At 43.8% G+C, this 17,252-nt stretch overlaps 1 protein-coding gene across 11 annotated transcripts in view; it reads right to left on the minus strand.

Moving 5' to 3' along the window:
- The window catches only part of PTPRT (protein tyrosine phosphatase receptor type T), a 549,351-nt gene that overhangs the window by 263,513 nt on the left and 268,586 nt on the right, over positions 1-17,252 (minus strand). For all 11 annotated transcript variants that reach the window (XM_075349848.1, XM_075349844.1, XM_075349843.1 and 8 more), the window contains exons 5-6: positions 9,789-9,904; positions 7,376-7,550 (exon numbers count right to left, since the gene is read on the minus strand). In XM_075349848.1, the coding sequence (XP_075205963.1) occupies positions 7,376-7,550; positions 9,789-9,904 (291 nt within the window). The remainder of the gene's footprint in view (positions 1-7,375; positions 7,551-9,788; positions 9,905-17,252) is intronic.

Here is a 17,252-nt window from a genome sequence, read left to right on the forward strand (position 1 = left end):
GGGGTGGTTGTCCCGGGGCCCAGTGATGAGTTGGAGGATGAGGGATGGCGGGGCCGGTGCAGGGCTTGGTGGGGTGCAGGGACGCGGGGGCAGCGCTGTGCCTCAGGGCACTGTGGTACTCACTCAGCCTGAGACGGTGACACAGTTCTCGGTAAAACACACGGCTGGAAAGACGGTTCCCACGGACGACTGCTGTTGCTTTTCCCCGGTAGTTGACGGTGATGGGCCCTTTTCCTGCACCTAAGTCTATGTTGGTAGCAATGGGTTCCCACCGGTAACCCGCTCCCCGGCTTGGATATGTGCCGGAGGAGCCCCTCTTTGCCCGCAGGCGCTGGCCCTGAGAAACTGGTGCCTTGGCGGTGGCGGTGTCTCTCTCTAACGGTCGGACTGTTGCCTTCAATCGGGACTTGGTTGTTGGGAGACCCAGAGGTCCCCTTCACTGACGGATTTGGCAAATTCACGGTGACTCCTAGCCTTGCCGGGATCCGAAAGGCCCCTGCCGATGGTGCTGGCTTCTCTTCGTATACCGTTCCGGTACCGCTGGCCAACCACCCGTCCACGGTCCTTTCGGCAACCTCCAAGTAGCCTCTCCTGCAGACAGTCACCACCGTCTGCTGACCTTGCTATTCTCAGTCCGGGGCACACACCCGGACCAACTTCAGGCTTTCTCAACTGTCACCTTCTCTGTCACTACTCTCACTGTCCTCCTTCTCCTTCCTCTCTTGCTCCTCTACCACTTCACTGTTTACTCCTTCACTTCCCTAGCTGGACTCTCTTCAAACTCCAAACTCGATCTATCTGGTTATCCCGCCTCCAGGGCTGTGAACTCCTCGGTGGGCGGAGCACACCGCCTGGCCCACCCCCTGGTGTGGACATCAGCCCCTGGAGGAAGGCAACAAGGATTTTTGTGTAGCTTTGGTGTATCTATCCGGGGTGTAGGGTGTGATGGTGTTATGACCTGTGACCCCTGGCTTGCCCAGGGCGTCACAATAACATGGATAGTGTCATTCAACAGGACTACTTGACCTGCAAAACACAAGCCCTCGCATGACTATGTCAATAGAAAGTTTATAAAAAAGTTATGGCTCTTGGTAGAAGGAGCAAAAAAATTAAAATAGAAAATTGGAAAATAACCATGTTGGGAAGGGGTTAAAGCTTGATTTCTCAACCGCTGCACAGAAAATTATTACAAAACAGGTATTACACAGTTACATCACTATTTTCAGTAGTAAAATCATCCTGACTGGTTCCTTTTTAAAGAGAATGTGTCAGTAAGATCAATGCTTTTAAGTCATCATTTTGGGTATTTAGGTCATAGGAACGCTGAATAAAATGGTACTTTGATACCTGCGATACCACTTATTATTCCAGAGGAATACACGTATTCTTAATACATAATTGAGCTGTTCAGATCCAGGGGCCAGACATAGATCTCCCTGAAAATCTGCCTTCTGAACTTGTTTTAAATAAAAGGGGGCATTACTAGATTGAGTCATGTAATGACTGACAGTCTGCTCTCCTGAATTACATATTTCACACTATTAACGCTTCCTTACATACTAAATGATCTATGGAAGCAGATTCTCAAAGAGATCTATGTCCAGGCCACAATTCATAACAGCTCATTTATATATTAAGAAAAATATGTTGGTTTCTCGGGCATAGGACATTGGATCACAGATATAAATGTATCTTATTATTCCCTTCATGGACTTAAAGGCGGCTTAGGGGGAGGGGTTGATCCTACTGACAGATTTGTTCTAATGAAAAATAATACTAAATGTAAGAGGATTGGGTAAGCAAGCTTACAAGTTTAAGAGAGTGAGAGCAATGAGGGAAAAGCTGCAACAAATACTACTTGTCCAGTGGTTCAGCCATGGAGGGAAAACAAATAGATTTGTATTACTAAACTGTAATGCGGGCGTCACACGAGACGAGCTATCGCGCGATGCATTGTCGGGGTCACGGTTTTCATGACGCACATCCGGCATCGCTTGTGACGTTGTTTCGTGTGACACCTCCAAGCAATGCAGAATCGCTCACAAATTGTGAGTCGTGTACTCGTTGCTTTTTTTTAAAAAATTGTTTATTTTTAATGGTGTCGGTTGTTCATCGTACCCGGGGTAGCACACATCGCTCCGTGTGACACCCCGGGAATGATGAACACAGCTTACCTGCGTCCCGCGGCTCCCGCTGGCAATGCGCAAGGAAGGAGGTGGGCGGGATGTTTACGTCCCGCTCATCTCCACCCCTCCGCTTCTATTGGCCGGCCGCTGTGTGACGTCGCTGTGACGCCGAACGTCCCTCCCCTTCAGGAAGTGGATGTTCGCCGCCCACAGCGAGGTCGCTCAGCAGGTAAGTACGTGTGACGGCGGTTTAACGACTTTGTGCGCCACGGGCAACTACTGTAATTACCCATGACGAAAAAACAACGGGGGCGGGTACGATCGCTCGTGCAATCGCACGATAGATCATACCGGGTGAAGCCCGCATTAGAGGGCTAAAAATTAGGGATGATCGAATACCTCAAATACTCGGCTTCGCGAATATTCGCCGAATAGGTTGCCGCTATGCGACTATTCGATGCGCAATGTAAGTCTATGGGAAGCCCGAATAGTTCTGAATAGTTGTTATTCGGGTTTCCCATAGACTTACATTGCGCATTAAATATTCGCGAATAGTGGCAACCTATTCGGCAAATATTCGCGAAGCCGAATATTTCAGGTATTCGATCATCCCTATTTAAAATGGGTCCACTATCCTATTACAAAATTTTAAGAATCTGGAATAGGACAAGGGGATAACTTTCTGAATGCTGAGTGTCCAATATCTGAAACTCCTTCTAATGAAAGGAATGGGACTCTGCAGAGCCACATCTTCATGGAGCGGAACTTGAGTTAAACAAGTGCACCTGTACTTTGTTCGTTCTCCATGAGACTCCAAAAGACAGCAGAGTACGATGCTAGACTATCTCTTGATTCTCCATGTGACTGCCGGAGATAGTTGAGAAAACTGATATAAAAAAATAAGCATGAACAATATGTGTGGCCTGTTACTTAAAGTGGTTTTCCCACAAAGTTAATTCTAAAATTAATTTTAATCAATAGATTTTGGAATAATAATAATTTCCACAAGTGGATGTGTTTACATTTTTTTTCCTGTGCTGAGATAATCTTATATATGTGCCCCTGCTATATACTGTGTAATGGCTGTGTCTGAATGTACAGGGACATGGTCTGACCATACCACATCTGCTGGGCAGGGGAGATTGCAAAGAGAGCATACAGACATTACAGCACAGGATCATAACTGATCCTTTCTGTGAGGTAAAATATTTCCCTTCCCCTTTTTAAAAAATGTTTTACCTTAGAGAAAATAATTATTTGCGATCCCGTGCTGTAATGTCTGTATACTTTTGACATCCACCCCATCCCAGGAGCTGTGGGATGGTCAGACAATGTTCCTGTACGGTCAGACACGGCCATTACACAGTACATAGCAGGGGAATATTCATAAAATTATCTCAGCACAGGAACATTTTTTTTTAACACACCCAATTATTTTTACAAGATCTCTTGATTAAAATGAACTTTGTTTGTGGGACAACCCCTTTAATTCTGCCCGATGGGGTAAGTCAGGTCCCAGTCGTTTGACTCATATTAATTAAACATTTGTAACCCATCATTAGGTTTGGCCATTAATATTTTAGCGTGGAAGAACTCTTTATTGCTCTGCTGTCTATAACATACATAATACCATTTTTACTAATCTCTCGGTAAATGTATTACCAATCCTCTCTACCTGTGACCAACATTGCCAGGACTGAAGTGTTAGATTAAATCTAAAAGACTGTAGGAGGGCTGTGAGAAAATGAAGACAATAATAATAACACACAGTTGGAGATTCAAGATGGAAGTGAGAAAGCAGCAGGAGAGAAGGAGGCTTCTAGATACCTGCTGGGACATACACACTGTCTAAAATAAAGACAACAGGGTCCCCGAGAGACAAAGCAGTAGGAGACAACCAGGAGAAATGTAGATCTAGGTGATGCTCAGTAGGAGCCAGTGTCAGAAAAGGAATTCTATACATGGAAGTAAATGTGTAATACCAAATAAAGACAAATTCCTCTTAAAGAGAAGAATCAATGTACATAGAGATACCTTGAGAATTAGTCTGGATTATAGTGCAGAGGGGAATTGTAGAAAGCAAAATAAAATTGTAAGTATGGCAAGAGCACCAGAGGGACATCACTTGGATAGGAGAGTGACTAATACATTGGAATAGATTACAATTTTATGGAATGGACCCATAATTCCCATTTACCATTGTTCGTTTCTACAAGAAAATTGGAATTTTGAAGTTAACGGCAAATAAGAAATAAAATGACTAATCCATGACTAATTTGGGATTAGGAGGTTTTCTAAAAGCAAACAACTCAACAAAGAATACATTTCCTTACTTATGGACTCAAGTGCATGAAGACAGTTTGGAGCCCTATAGGTTCTGTAGTTAACGCATCTTTTGTTTAACACAATATTGATGGGTGGGATTGGTTTGCTAGAGGCATAGTTATAGGGGTGCCAAACATGAGGGACCCACTGTGCCACGGGGTCAGGCTTACCCTGAAGGGGTGTAACTAAGCTGCTACCAGGTTATTCACTAGAGCCTCTGATGGTGAGGTTAAGGTGGTGTCACACATAGCGACGCAGCAGCAATCACGACCAGCGATCTGACCTTATCAGGATCGCTGCTGCATCGTTACATGGTCGCTGGTGAGCTGTCAAACAGGCAGATCTCACCTGTGACCAGCCCCCAGCTAGCAACGTCGCGTGGAAGCGTAACTAAGGTAAATATCGGGTAACCAAGGAAAGCACTTCTCTTGGTTACGCGATATTTAACTTAGTTACTAGCATCCGCCGCTCTCACGCTGCCAGTGCCGGCTCCCTGTTCCCTGCACTCCTAGCCAGAGTACACATCGGGTTAATTACCCGATGTGCACTCCAGCTACGTGTGTAGGGAGCAGGGAGCTGGCACTGGCAGCATGAGAGCACACCGCTTAGCGCTGGCTCCCTACACTCCTAGCCAGAGTACACATTGGGTTAATTACCCGATGTGTACTCCAGCTACGTATGCAGGGCGCAGGGAGGCAGCACTGACAGCGTGAGAGCGGCGGACGCTAGTAACTAAGGTAAATATCGGGTAACCAAGGAAAGGGCTTCTTGGTTACCCGATGTTTACCGTGGTTACAGCTTACCACAGGCTGCCAGGCGCCAGCTCCCTGCTCGCTTCAGTTCGTTGCTCTCTCGCTGTCACGCACAGCGATGTGTGCTTCACAGCGGGAGAGCAACGTCCAAAAAATGAAGCAGGACATTCAGCAACGACCGGCGACCTCACAGCAGGGGCCAGGTCGTTGCTGGATGTCACACACAGCGACCGCGACGGGACGTCACTGCTACGTCACAGAAAATGGTGACTTAGCAGTGACGTCGTTGTCGTCGTCGCTATGTGTGACACCACCTTTAGGCTTGGTGCTGCTGGTAAGTGCCACTCCAGGGCAGTCCTCAATAGAGTAGAGGCGGGCTGCAAAGGCTCAGAGAAGCAGGTATAGATGCAGGAGATAGGCTGAACAGGACCATGAGCTGGAACGGATTCAGGTACTGGATCAGACAGGATAGATGGTGCAGATAGTCAAGTTCTGGTACAGGCAGGACGACTAAGCACAGATTTAGCCACAGGGTATGAACAAGAACAGGACACCCGGACTCGACACAGGTACTCGACACAGGTACAGGGTATCAAGCACACATGTACTGGATAGTAAGCACAGGTAACAGCACAGTAACTAAACAGGAACCTTGTTGAAAAGGCACCTTCCAAAGGGGTAGCATGCCTTAAAAACCTAATGTCTCTGAGCCATAGGTTGGAGGCATTTCCTAAATGAGCATACTTCCCTTTTAAGAGGCAGGAGATTCTCGCCCGTGTGTGCTTTGGCAAGAGGCGGTCCCCAAGAGCAGGAAGCAGCGGAGAAATCAGGGGAAGACCCTAGCGTACAATGGTAGAGAAGGTGAGAGCAGTGGCGTCTCTGTGGGGAGGAGGACAAGAGGTAGTGCAGAGGTGCCGCCGCTGGTGTTAAAGCCTCTCTACTACTATTATCATGATACATAGGGACAGATTTCATATAGCAGCCCAAGTTCCAAGTAATCAGTACTCACTATACCAAGACAGTTTATTCAATGCACATGTAAGTTTACTTTAAGGATTTCTGGTGTTTATGGAGAAAAAGGACGTTAGATTTTGGTCCTCAGGAGCCATATGGGCATATTTTAGCGTCTTCACAGAATTGAAATTTCTCAGGAATGTTTCCCTCAGATCTTGTTGGAGCATCAAAACCCTGACCAGACCTTAAAGGGGTGGTTCACTATTCTGCAATAATGGCCACATCTCTGTAAAACTGAGAGAGAAGGCTTTTCCTAAATACCTTGCTTAGCCAATTCTGCCTCTGAGGAGCACTATTGTGATCTGCTCATCCCCATGAAGTGACCCCCCGGGCTCCGTGACGAGTGGTGAAACGTCGCCCACAGCCGAGTCACTGAGGAAGACTGGGGCCGCCTCGATTATGTCAAGTCAACTGGAAGTTGATGTAACATCTCCGGATCTCAGAGGTCATGGAGCCCAAGGGTGGTCACTTCATGGGGATGAGCAGACCACAATAGCGCCGCTAAGAGGCAGAATTGGCTGAACAAGGTATTTGAAAAAAGTTTTCCCTATCAGTTTTCCAGGGATGTAGCCACTATTGCAGAGTCGTGAACCACCCCTTTAATCTATGGACAATAAAACTTTCACATTCCTTCCTTATCTATGAACTGCACCAATATTTCCTGCCACAACTGTTTCTCTGATTGCCATATCGACAGTTCTGCTTCACGTCACTTGTGTTATTACTGCACTATTCTATGTCCTGGTGTGTATAAATATGTGACCCTTCAGATTTTACGTTATACGATGCCTGATGAAGAGATCTGCGTAGTCTTGAAAGCTACTATTTATTCCCATCTTTTCAGGTGTCCATTAAAATGTATCAATTACTTAAGACTCTATCCACCGATCAACACAGTACAAAGATATATTTATGCAGTAAGTAATACATACTAATCATGCTTGCTTTCCTCTCTTACCTTTCCTGTGCACATTTCTAATGTACAATTTAATTTTTAAAGAATTAAATTTGACACACTAAATCTAACTATTTTGTAAAAAAGAATAAAGTTTGAAAGCAAAGTATAATATAATAATACAACATTTATCAATATGTAATGTCCTCACATAAAAACGTCTAATGAGGTTAACTATGAGTTATTTGGTCCTGGACACCCACCTTTAACAATAAGTTCTGCATAATTCGACACCCCGGAACCTCCAGCTGATCTTAAGACACAACGATACTTGCTTATACTCCGCTGAGAAGTGTCGCCAACGTTGACTGTGGCAGAGAAACGTCTGTGATTCACCACGCGAGTTACCATGAGACCTGTGTCCCGTCCGTTCCACTGCTGCAGAAGAGAGATAAAGGCTCACAATCAGTCACACTGCGGCTGACAGCAGGAAGGTAAGGGCAGCTTGTCTAATCCACTTTTATTTCTGTAAACTTGCAGTCAAAATTGCTACCTACTAAAAGAAAAATGGTGAAAAGCCAATTCTGCCATTTTCTGCGATTCAAACCAGATTCTCGCTGACTCTATAAACCCAGATATATGAACCGTAACCTATGTGATTAAGGATCAAACTTCTACATAAGGACTTCATATGTGGGCACTAGTCACATTCATTGTTCTATGTTCCTGAACTTCATGAGACAGTTGGCAGCAGATATTCAGCCACTTGGGGAACTTGGGACTTCCATTATCAATGGCGGTATTATTAGATGTGTTTTCACCAGTGACACATTTATGATATATTATTTTTTGGCATGAACATTATGGGGGATTCTACTAAGAGATCATTTAGGCATCAGTGCACAGAAAACCAAAGCACATGCTGGACGAAGCTATCCCAATTCGAGCGTGATAGCTTCATGTATTTATTGAGGCCGTGACTTTCAGGTTGAGAGACTGGCGGCCAGTCCATGCATTGTGTCCGAGGTAGGACCAATATCAACAGACTTCTGAAAGAGCCTTAAGACTGACATTTTACACACTAGTCTTACAATACAAGAGGTAAAAGCCTTCTATTAAATTTGATGCATGTTTGCCTGTCTTTCCCTGTCATTCTGTGTAACCCTTAGACCAGTGTTCCCCAACTCCAGTCCTTAAGAACCACCAACAGATCATGTTTTCAGGATTTCCTTAGTATTGTCCCGGTGGTAATTGTGATAATGTCATCACCTATGCAATACTAAAAAAGACCTGGGCAATACTAAGAAAATTCTGAAAACATGCAGTGTTGATGGCTCTTGAGGACTGGAGTTGAGGAACACTACCTTAGTTCCCCTTCACACGTGCGGGTTAAATTGATACGAGTGCCTTCAGTGTTTTTCATCAGTGTTCCATCAATATGTCATCCGTGTGCCATCTGTGTTTTTCTTGTATAGCGAAAGAAAAAGATATTACAAAGCCTCTCCTACACTTTCAATGTTAAATATGTACAGCAAAGGTATTTCATATGGATGTCACACAGATGCCATCCATGTACTCTACGTGTTTTTCAGGGACCAATAGGCTTATATTGGCCCTTATCATCTGTGCTGCCAGAAAAAAAATGTTCACACGAACATCATAGGTTATAATGTGTATGTGTGGTATTTATGAAAAAATTGGATGCCACATGTACTGGAAACACACACATGTGAAGAAGACCTTAGACCCATTTGCTAATATGAAGAAGGCCATAGACCCATTTGCTAATGTGAAGAAGTCCTTGGACCCATTTGCCAATACGAAGAAGGCATTAGACCCATTTGCTAATATGAAGAAGGCCTTAGACCCATTTGCTAATATGAAGAAGGCCTTGGACCTATTTGCTAATATGAAGAAGGCCTTAGACCTATTTGCTAATATTACAAAGGCCTTAGACCTATTTGCTGATATAAAGTAGGCTTTAGACCCATTTGCTAATATGAAGAAGGCCTTGGACCCATTTGCTAATATGAAGAAGGCCTTAGACCCATATGCTAATATGAATAAGGTCTTAGACCTATTTTCTAATATAAAGAAGGCCTTAGACCCATTTGCTAATATGAAGAAGGCCTTAGACCTATTTCCTAAAATTACATTGGAGATAGGGTAGTGGGAGTTTTGCATAGGTTTATCTAACCAAAATAAATGGGGCTAGAAGGCCATTTACACTGCAAGTTCATTGTGGAAGAGAGTTCCTTAGGTCACTCATTTCACAGTCATCTTGCAGTGTAAACAGGATGCAAATCATCTGTCCAATGAGCAATACGCCAGTTCGTCGGGTGAACTGATCTTTTGTTCTACACCAAGGATCATTGTTTTCCGTAGTGCAACATCCTATTTAAATATAACTTGCGCTGTCAAGAACAATGACAGCCTTTGTGCACTCAACTAACTATAACAGATCATTTAAGAGTTATCTGAAGAGTGGTTGGCCTGTTTAAACAGGCTATTAAATGTCTGATTGGTAGTCATTTAGTGCCCCCGGTCAGCCTGTGTAAACACACCTTAGGTGAATCTTAAGTTGCTGAAAAGATGGCTAGGCTGCAAACACTTTCTTGCATCTACTGTAAGTTCTGTAGATTGTAGCCACACTAGATCCTTTATTGCATTTCATACCTGCAGCCACAGCTTATCATGTTGCGACCATTTCCCTCCAGCGATGCACTGAAATGTGGCATTCTGTCCAACATTCACCTCTACATTCTGCAACCGCAGAAAATGGGGAGCGTTCCCTGAACACACAAAAAAAATATCACATTAGTGTGGGACCGTTACAGTAACAAGCAAACAGCTTCATAGCTCAGTTTAGTTATTATCAGGCGAAACGTATAGCTGCTGTCCACACAGCCTCCTAAATGAGCTACAGGCAGAGAATTACTGCTCATTCTGTGAGTACCTGGCACAATTTCAAGGCAACTATAAAAAGATCAGAGCAAAGCAAAGGCATTTATAGAAATGTCAGGGACATGCCTCTTATCTGTTTCTTCAACACATACAAGGACACGCACCTTAAATACAGCCATCTGGATATATACCTTAGCTTTTATTTTTCATATCTTCCTATCACAGAATTCAATATAGCCATGTGTGAGGCCTTATGACCTGGTCAATTTTCGTAATGTATTGTTACATGACAAACAGAGGCAGAAATGTTTCTGAAAATTATTACCAGCAGTAAGTAGTGGTTTGAAGAGAAAGTTATTACTACTATTATTTTGTAATTCAAAAGAAAATTGTTTTTGTGTTTCCGAGTTGAACTCTTGTGACACTGATGTAAAAGTGATGGCATAGGTCAGTGCGCAAGTCTACAGCTTCTGCCCAATGTATTCAACTGATCACTTTCACAGACCTCCTGCAAATTACACAATGCTGAGTTGTAGCGAGGCCGTTCACTTGGAGCAAAGATCCACTTCAATGTCCCATCCCTGTATTTTAGTAACTTGAATAGAGGAAATGTCACGCTGTACGAAGGGCTAGTAAGATGTAGTACAACGTATTTCCCACTAGGTGGCAGCAGAGTAGTGAAGGAGAGTCAAAGTTACATTGAAATAGAAAGACAGCCGAAGTACAGCAGAGTAACCTCAGCAGGCAGTTAAAAGGCGAACCACCAGGGGGCAATAGAGTAGTTAAACAGTAAGGGTCTAGCCAGGAAGTCAAGTCAGTGCAGAGGGAGCATCAAAATCAAGTCAGAAGTCGGGAGATCAGGAATGCAGAGAGAAACACAAACAACAGACAGGAGCAGGAAGTCAGGGACCGGGACAGATGGACTAGCGGGGAAGTTACAGGTCAGGTCACAACAAGGAATTAGATAAACCAGGAAACCTCACCAGAGCAAGTCACAGGCTGCAGAGCAAAACTATAACCAGCACAGGAATGCTGGTGCAGCGACCAGATATAGAGTCTCCTGAAACCAGAACGAGGCTGATGGGAGTTAACCCCTGACATGACCAGGCGAGGTCTGTGAAACTCTGGAGTGGAGAATACCGGTCCTTGATCATGACAGGAAGACTGGTTTGTTGCATTAGTACCTCCTAGCAAAAAATGTCTAAGATAAATACTTTGCTGGAATTAGGGTCTCAATCTCTACAGAACCTGGTGATAGATTCCCTTTAAATCAAACATATAATATGAATGGCTGTATTCTGGTGTGTTAAGAGGTACTGTCACGTGTATAAGACATGCTCAGGATCAAAGTTCTCTATTACCACCTAAGACCATGCACAATTAAACGGTGTTTTCCTTTGGGCACTTTAGTGTTAACTTCATCTCTGGTGCTGCAGCAGACTTACTCAGCTACTGGCAGTTGCTCATTTCTGGCCTGTATATAATCCCTCTGCTTCCTGGAGAGGTTGCTTGATATTCAACTCAGTTGGAGCTAGCCCAGGAGCAGAGAGGATGTGTCTGTTGCTATCTGCTGTGATTACCCCCTTTGCTTTGTACCCTTACCCGTGCACCTTTGGTTATTCCCTGGTGCAGATTTTAGTGTGTGAGTTTTGGTTTACCCCGTCCGTTGTCCTGTGTTGAGAGGTTTTGGGATCTCCGTCCTGGTCAGTCCTCTGGGTGGAGGGGACTTAGTCATCAGGGCCAGGAAAGAAAACATGCTGGAGGCTCAACCCTGACTACCTTCAAGTATACCATCGGGATAAGGGACAGCACAGGGTCCCAAGTCTTGGGGTCAGCTTAGAGGTCCCTGTGTCATGCCTGTCTCTCCGTCACAGGTATCTGGTATTGCACCATACCTTCTACTGCATAGTCCAATGCTACGCTCATTTTGGAATGACACTTTATCAATAAGGCCACAAAATATTTGGAAATGTAAAAAATGCAGCAAAAGGGTCCTTAAAGTCCATATTTAATGAACATCAATTAAAATCCATCCATCAACGCTAGAAACACATTTCCTTACTCTTCACGTGAACAGATCCGTTCACACAAAGAAGTAAGGACATTATCCAAAACATGTCTCCGGTTTCTTGTGGTGATGGTTGAATTTTACTTAATAATATTCAATAAATATGGACTTTAAGGACGCTTTTGCTGGATTTTTTACCTTTTCGTAGTATAAGGTGCATTTGGGATCTCCTTTCCTTGGTGAGCTGATTATTCTTTCTTCTTTGGACCACAAAATATTTGCACTCATTAACTAACATGAAATCTTTGTGGATTTGGTGACATATGAGCCTCACCATTACTTTACCCATCACTTGACAATATTAGGACATACATACTGTATCAATGACCATGACCTATTGCAAATACATTGTCTTTAGTCCATTAGACACCTATGTTTAACATCTTCAGGCTACACGTAAACATATGTTTCTAAACCAATTCTAATATATTTTAAAATCCCTGTTTCCTAATATTATTGAAAATGTTATGCTCCCTAGTTTCAAGCCCCGGAAAATATTACATGGCCCTTTTGTTTGCTAGAACACAGACAACAAGATTTGTATCTTTCAACTTTTAGTAATAAACAGGCACAAGGGACTTTTGCTTTGAACAGCTAACGCACAAACATGCCTAGATTAGGTCTGTAAATCTGTCTCCGCTGTTGGAGCAAACTATTATTATAAGTCTCCGAGCCCCAACTATGGCTGAGATAAGCTTGTGTATCACACATATCCTTCACAATGAAGGGTATTCCAAATGCTGAGAAATCCCCTCTCCCAAGGCCCTAATAGACGCCGCTGCATCACTGCAGTCTTATTAAGACACTGAATCTTATGCCATGAGACTGAAACATGAAAATAATGAGAGAGACTGTTTTTATAGAAGATTTTGTGAGATATTATTTTTTTTGGAGTTAACTCACTAAGTGCCTTGATATCGCAACCTATTTGTGCTCCATTAAGTTGCCTTAGGGTGTTTTCATTTCTAACATAGGAGTAGTAGCTGGCGTTAGTAACAATTGATCTGTGGTTACTAAACCCAACTGATCTGACATTGATGACCTCGATCATAGTAAATCATCAATAATATATGCCTGAATAACCCCTTTTACCTTTATAGTCCTTCAAAATGGTACTTTTGGAGCATCTGATATGATAAAAATACAGGTAAAGGACAAAGGACAGGATTGACTATATCATCCACAAATTCCTAGAGTCTTAACTTTAATCCGTAGGGCAGGACAATGTGAAAACTCATTGGTGCTGAAACGTTACAAGGTTAATAAAAGATTACTTTCACTGGGTGTGCTGCCTCTCTCGTCATATTTCTTGACTGTTGGTTATTGCTGGATGAAGTCCATAGAGGCATGAATCCGCTATTTATGTTTTCCTTTAGTTTTACTAGGATACACACAATCTGTCCTATGCAATATATTGTATTGGTGTCTTCTTATAAGGTAATGTGGCTTTTGCTCCTGCTTTGCCTTCCACGTGTAGTGCGGTCCCTGGCTCATACCCCAGCAGATGCCCACGTATGTGCCAGTTCTCAGCTCCCACCTAGGTCCCGGGTCCTGCGCTTGCTACATAGGGTTTCCTGGTTTCCAGCCCAAGGGGCGCTTGCGTGCTTCTTGTCCCTTTAAGAGGAAGCATTCACACCTTGAAAAGGTGTCACCAGCCTATCACTGGGAGCCACCAGGTATTTAAGTCTCCCTCCACTGGTGGGAGGGGCCAGAGCAAGTGTTTAGGATTCTATCCTACAACCTGTGTGTTGGTCGAGCCTGTCTGCTCTGATCTGCCAATATCCAGCAGTAGTACTGCATGCAACCAGTTCTGAGTCTGCTGTGCCTGTACTGTCTGTTCCCTGCTACCAGTCTGTATCCTGCTCCTGTGTCTATACCAACCTGAAGCCTGCATCTGTGTCCGTACCCACATGCACCTGTCATCCTCTCTTGCATCAGCTGCCCCAGCTGCACCTGTGTTCAATGTCCTGAGCCTGATGTCCTATTCCTGGTGATCCATGCCTGATGATGTGGACCCTGATCACCGGAGTTCCATGCCTGATGACCTGGACCCTGATGAGTGGAGTTCCTCCAGATGTCCTGTCCCCCCTGCACCTGTGTCTGATGCTCTATGCCTGATATCCCATGCCTGGTGACCTGAGCCTGATGACACATGCTGGAAATTCTGTACCTGCCTCTACCCAACCTGCTAGTATCCGTCCTGCCTGTTTCTGTCCAGACTGTGTCTCGTGTTAGTCCTTCCAGTGCCTGTCCTGTTTCTGCGCTGACAGTCCTGCCAGTACCTTTCCTGCTGTTACCCAGCTCCACTCAACTTCCACAGTCCCGGTCACTGCCCTGGGAGTGCAACGTGGTGTCTGCCTCATGGCATGCACTTAGTTAAGCCCCTCCCACAAAGGGGTAAGCCTGGGTCCCCAGTTGTCCAGTGGGTCCACTCCCACCAGCTTCCACCAACAGTGAGCGTTACATTGGGCTTTCTAACAATGACTTGTAGTTATCACATCACACAGTATAGCTCAGTCATCACATAGTATAACATCTTATATCATAGCCTATATAAAATCCTAGTCAAAAAATGCAGCACAGCAACCATTTTGAGGTTCATCTGTTCAATAAGTGGATGTCATGGGTCACAACTTAGCAACAGAAATTGGGAGAAAAAGCCAAGGAAACTCTGAATATTCTGTAGAGGTAGCATGTGAGACAAAACAGCAGTGAAAAATGGCTCCTATAAGTTTATTCACTGCTTTATAGGTGGAGGTAATTTTGACATTACTAAGGCTGTCTGTGTGTTAAAGAGCTTAAAAGGGGTTGGATACAGCCCTTGGAGATCTTAAAGCATTATATCTGTCTTTCAGGGCAATTGGAATATCTGCAATTAAATTAGCCGTTAATAAAATTTTGTGGAAAAATTCCTACAAGCTAGTGGATTCGAATTTCAATAGATTCGATCATCTGTAGAGATAAGTGAACTTGTGGATGTTCAGGTTCGCTGGGTTATTCTTAGGCTGGAAAAGGCCCAATAACCGTGATAATACCAGCTCCCAGCTGTCTGCTTTATATTGGCTGGTTATCAACAATAGGGGGGAGCCCACGCCATTTTTTTAAATTGTTTAAACAATATAAAAAAATGGTGTGGGATCCCCCTTATTTTTGATAACCAGTCAAGGTAAAGCAGACAGCTGAGGGTTGCAGCCCGTAGCTGTCTGTTTTACATGTGCTGGTTGTGAAAAATAGGCTGAAACCCACATCAATTTTTTTTTACCCTTATTGTTCACCGCAGCATACAGGCAACTTCCGCATACAAAAAAGCTTGTCCATTGGCTGTGCTGCAGCCTTTCAACAAACTTTATTAGCATACGAACAGTATCTGAAATCCGAACTCGGACAATGACTTTTTTTTTTTTAAGTCCAAAATTCGGACACCTGCTGGTACAAACCCCAAACTTTATAGTTCTCGTTCACTCATCTGTAATCATCTGTAATAATCTATACAAGTGAAAAAATGTCATATATAGAAAATGATTTACCTTGGCTGCCTGTTAACATTCAGTGGGGAAGTCTCTGCTCCCTACAATATTTGATATTCCTTATAATCAGACCTGAATACTGTATTTGTTGAAGTGAGTGAATGTATCAGTGCACATAAGAAAACATAAAGCAGGATTTAAATTAGCAGGAGACAGGACACAGCGTGATATTCAGCAGGAAACGAAAAACAGAGAAGTGTGTAGTATTTATAGACAGTTGAGCACAAGCATACAGGACAATTAGATGGAGGATAATGATGTGTTGAAGATGTTTTACTACATAGTGTCTATGGGGCACCAAAAGTTTACGCTAGATTGAAAAAGGTTGAAATACTGAGAAGTTTGTCTTTTTTATAACTTTTTCATTTGCATAAATCAGTGGCATATGTGGATATATAAAACTGTTATTTTTTTTATAAGGTTGAGTAGTTTCTATCTGGCTTCTCAGTGCCTGAAGGTTCTTGATACGTTTTCATTAACTTTCTTAGTTTCCGAGATATTCATGCAGCCCAAAATGTGTGGGCTGTGAGAGGGGAGACGGAGTAACATGAGTGGAAACATATCATTGATCAGAGTATACAGCCTTGACATTATACTAAAAAAAGCTCACCCACTTACTATGAATGAGGAGAATTCACGGAAATCTAATAACTGATACATGCTGCCCGATCCGCACGCAGCATGAATCAGATGCTGGTTATAAGATTCAGTGATTCAAAGAAAAACATACCAAACAGCAGGCTGAGGACTAAGCCACATGCCACATGTGTGACTATTCGAAAAGGAGTGTCCTGGCTTATCTCTGCCCACTTTCCTGGATTGACATTTATAGGGAGAAACCTGTCACTCCAGGGGAGCAAGTGGGGATAAGCTGCGGGAATCCACTAGTCTGACTAGTCTACTGTGTGGCTTGGTCTCTAGTGGTTTCTTCTCTGAAGCATCCCAGCCTTTCAAAGAAAAACATATATGGCTTCAATCATACAGCCACTGTCTAATACTTGCTGCCCATGAATCATATGTACTAACACTCTTTTGTTTGGCTTGTGGTGCTCCTATATTTTTTATATTTTGAGATATATGAATGTTCCTATTTATAAATATGCTTTGTACTCTGCACCAATTTTATATCATCTTGCCCTCCCTTGCTGCTTGTGATGCTGTCTTAAGCCCGCTTTACACGTTGCAATGTATCTTACAATGTGTCGGCGGGGTCACGTCTTAAGTGACGCACATCCGGCATTGTAAGTTACATTGCAGTGTGTGATAGGTACGTGCGATTGCGATTGAACGTTAAAACGTTCATCGCATACACATCGTACCTGTCTCTAGAATTGCACGTCAGGTTGTTCATCGTTCCTGGGGCAGCACACATCGCAGTGTGTGACACCCCGGGAACGATGAACAGATCTTACCTACATCCTGCGGCTCCCAGCCCACAATGCAGAAGGAAGGAGGTGGGCGGGATGTTTACGTCCCGTTCAGCTCCACCCCTCCGCTTCTATTGGCCGGCTGCCGCATGACGTCGATGTGACGCCGAACGTCCCTCCCACTCCAGGAAGTGGACGTTCGCCGCCCACATCGAGGTCGTATGGACGGGTAAGTACGTGTGACGGGGGTTACTCGTATGTGCGGCACTTTCAA

Source organism: Anomaloglossus baeobatrachus, chromosome 5 (assembly GCF_048569485.1).
Source record: "Anomaloglossus baeobatrachus isolate aAnoBae1 chromosome 5, aAnoBae1.hap1, whole genome shotgun sequence".
In the NCBI taxonomy this organism is placed as follows: Eukaryota; Metazoa; Chordata; class Amphibia; order Anura; family Aromobatidae; genus Anomaloglossus; species Anomaloglossus baeobatrachus.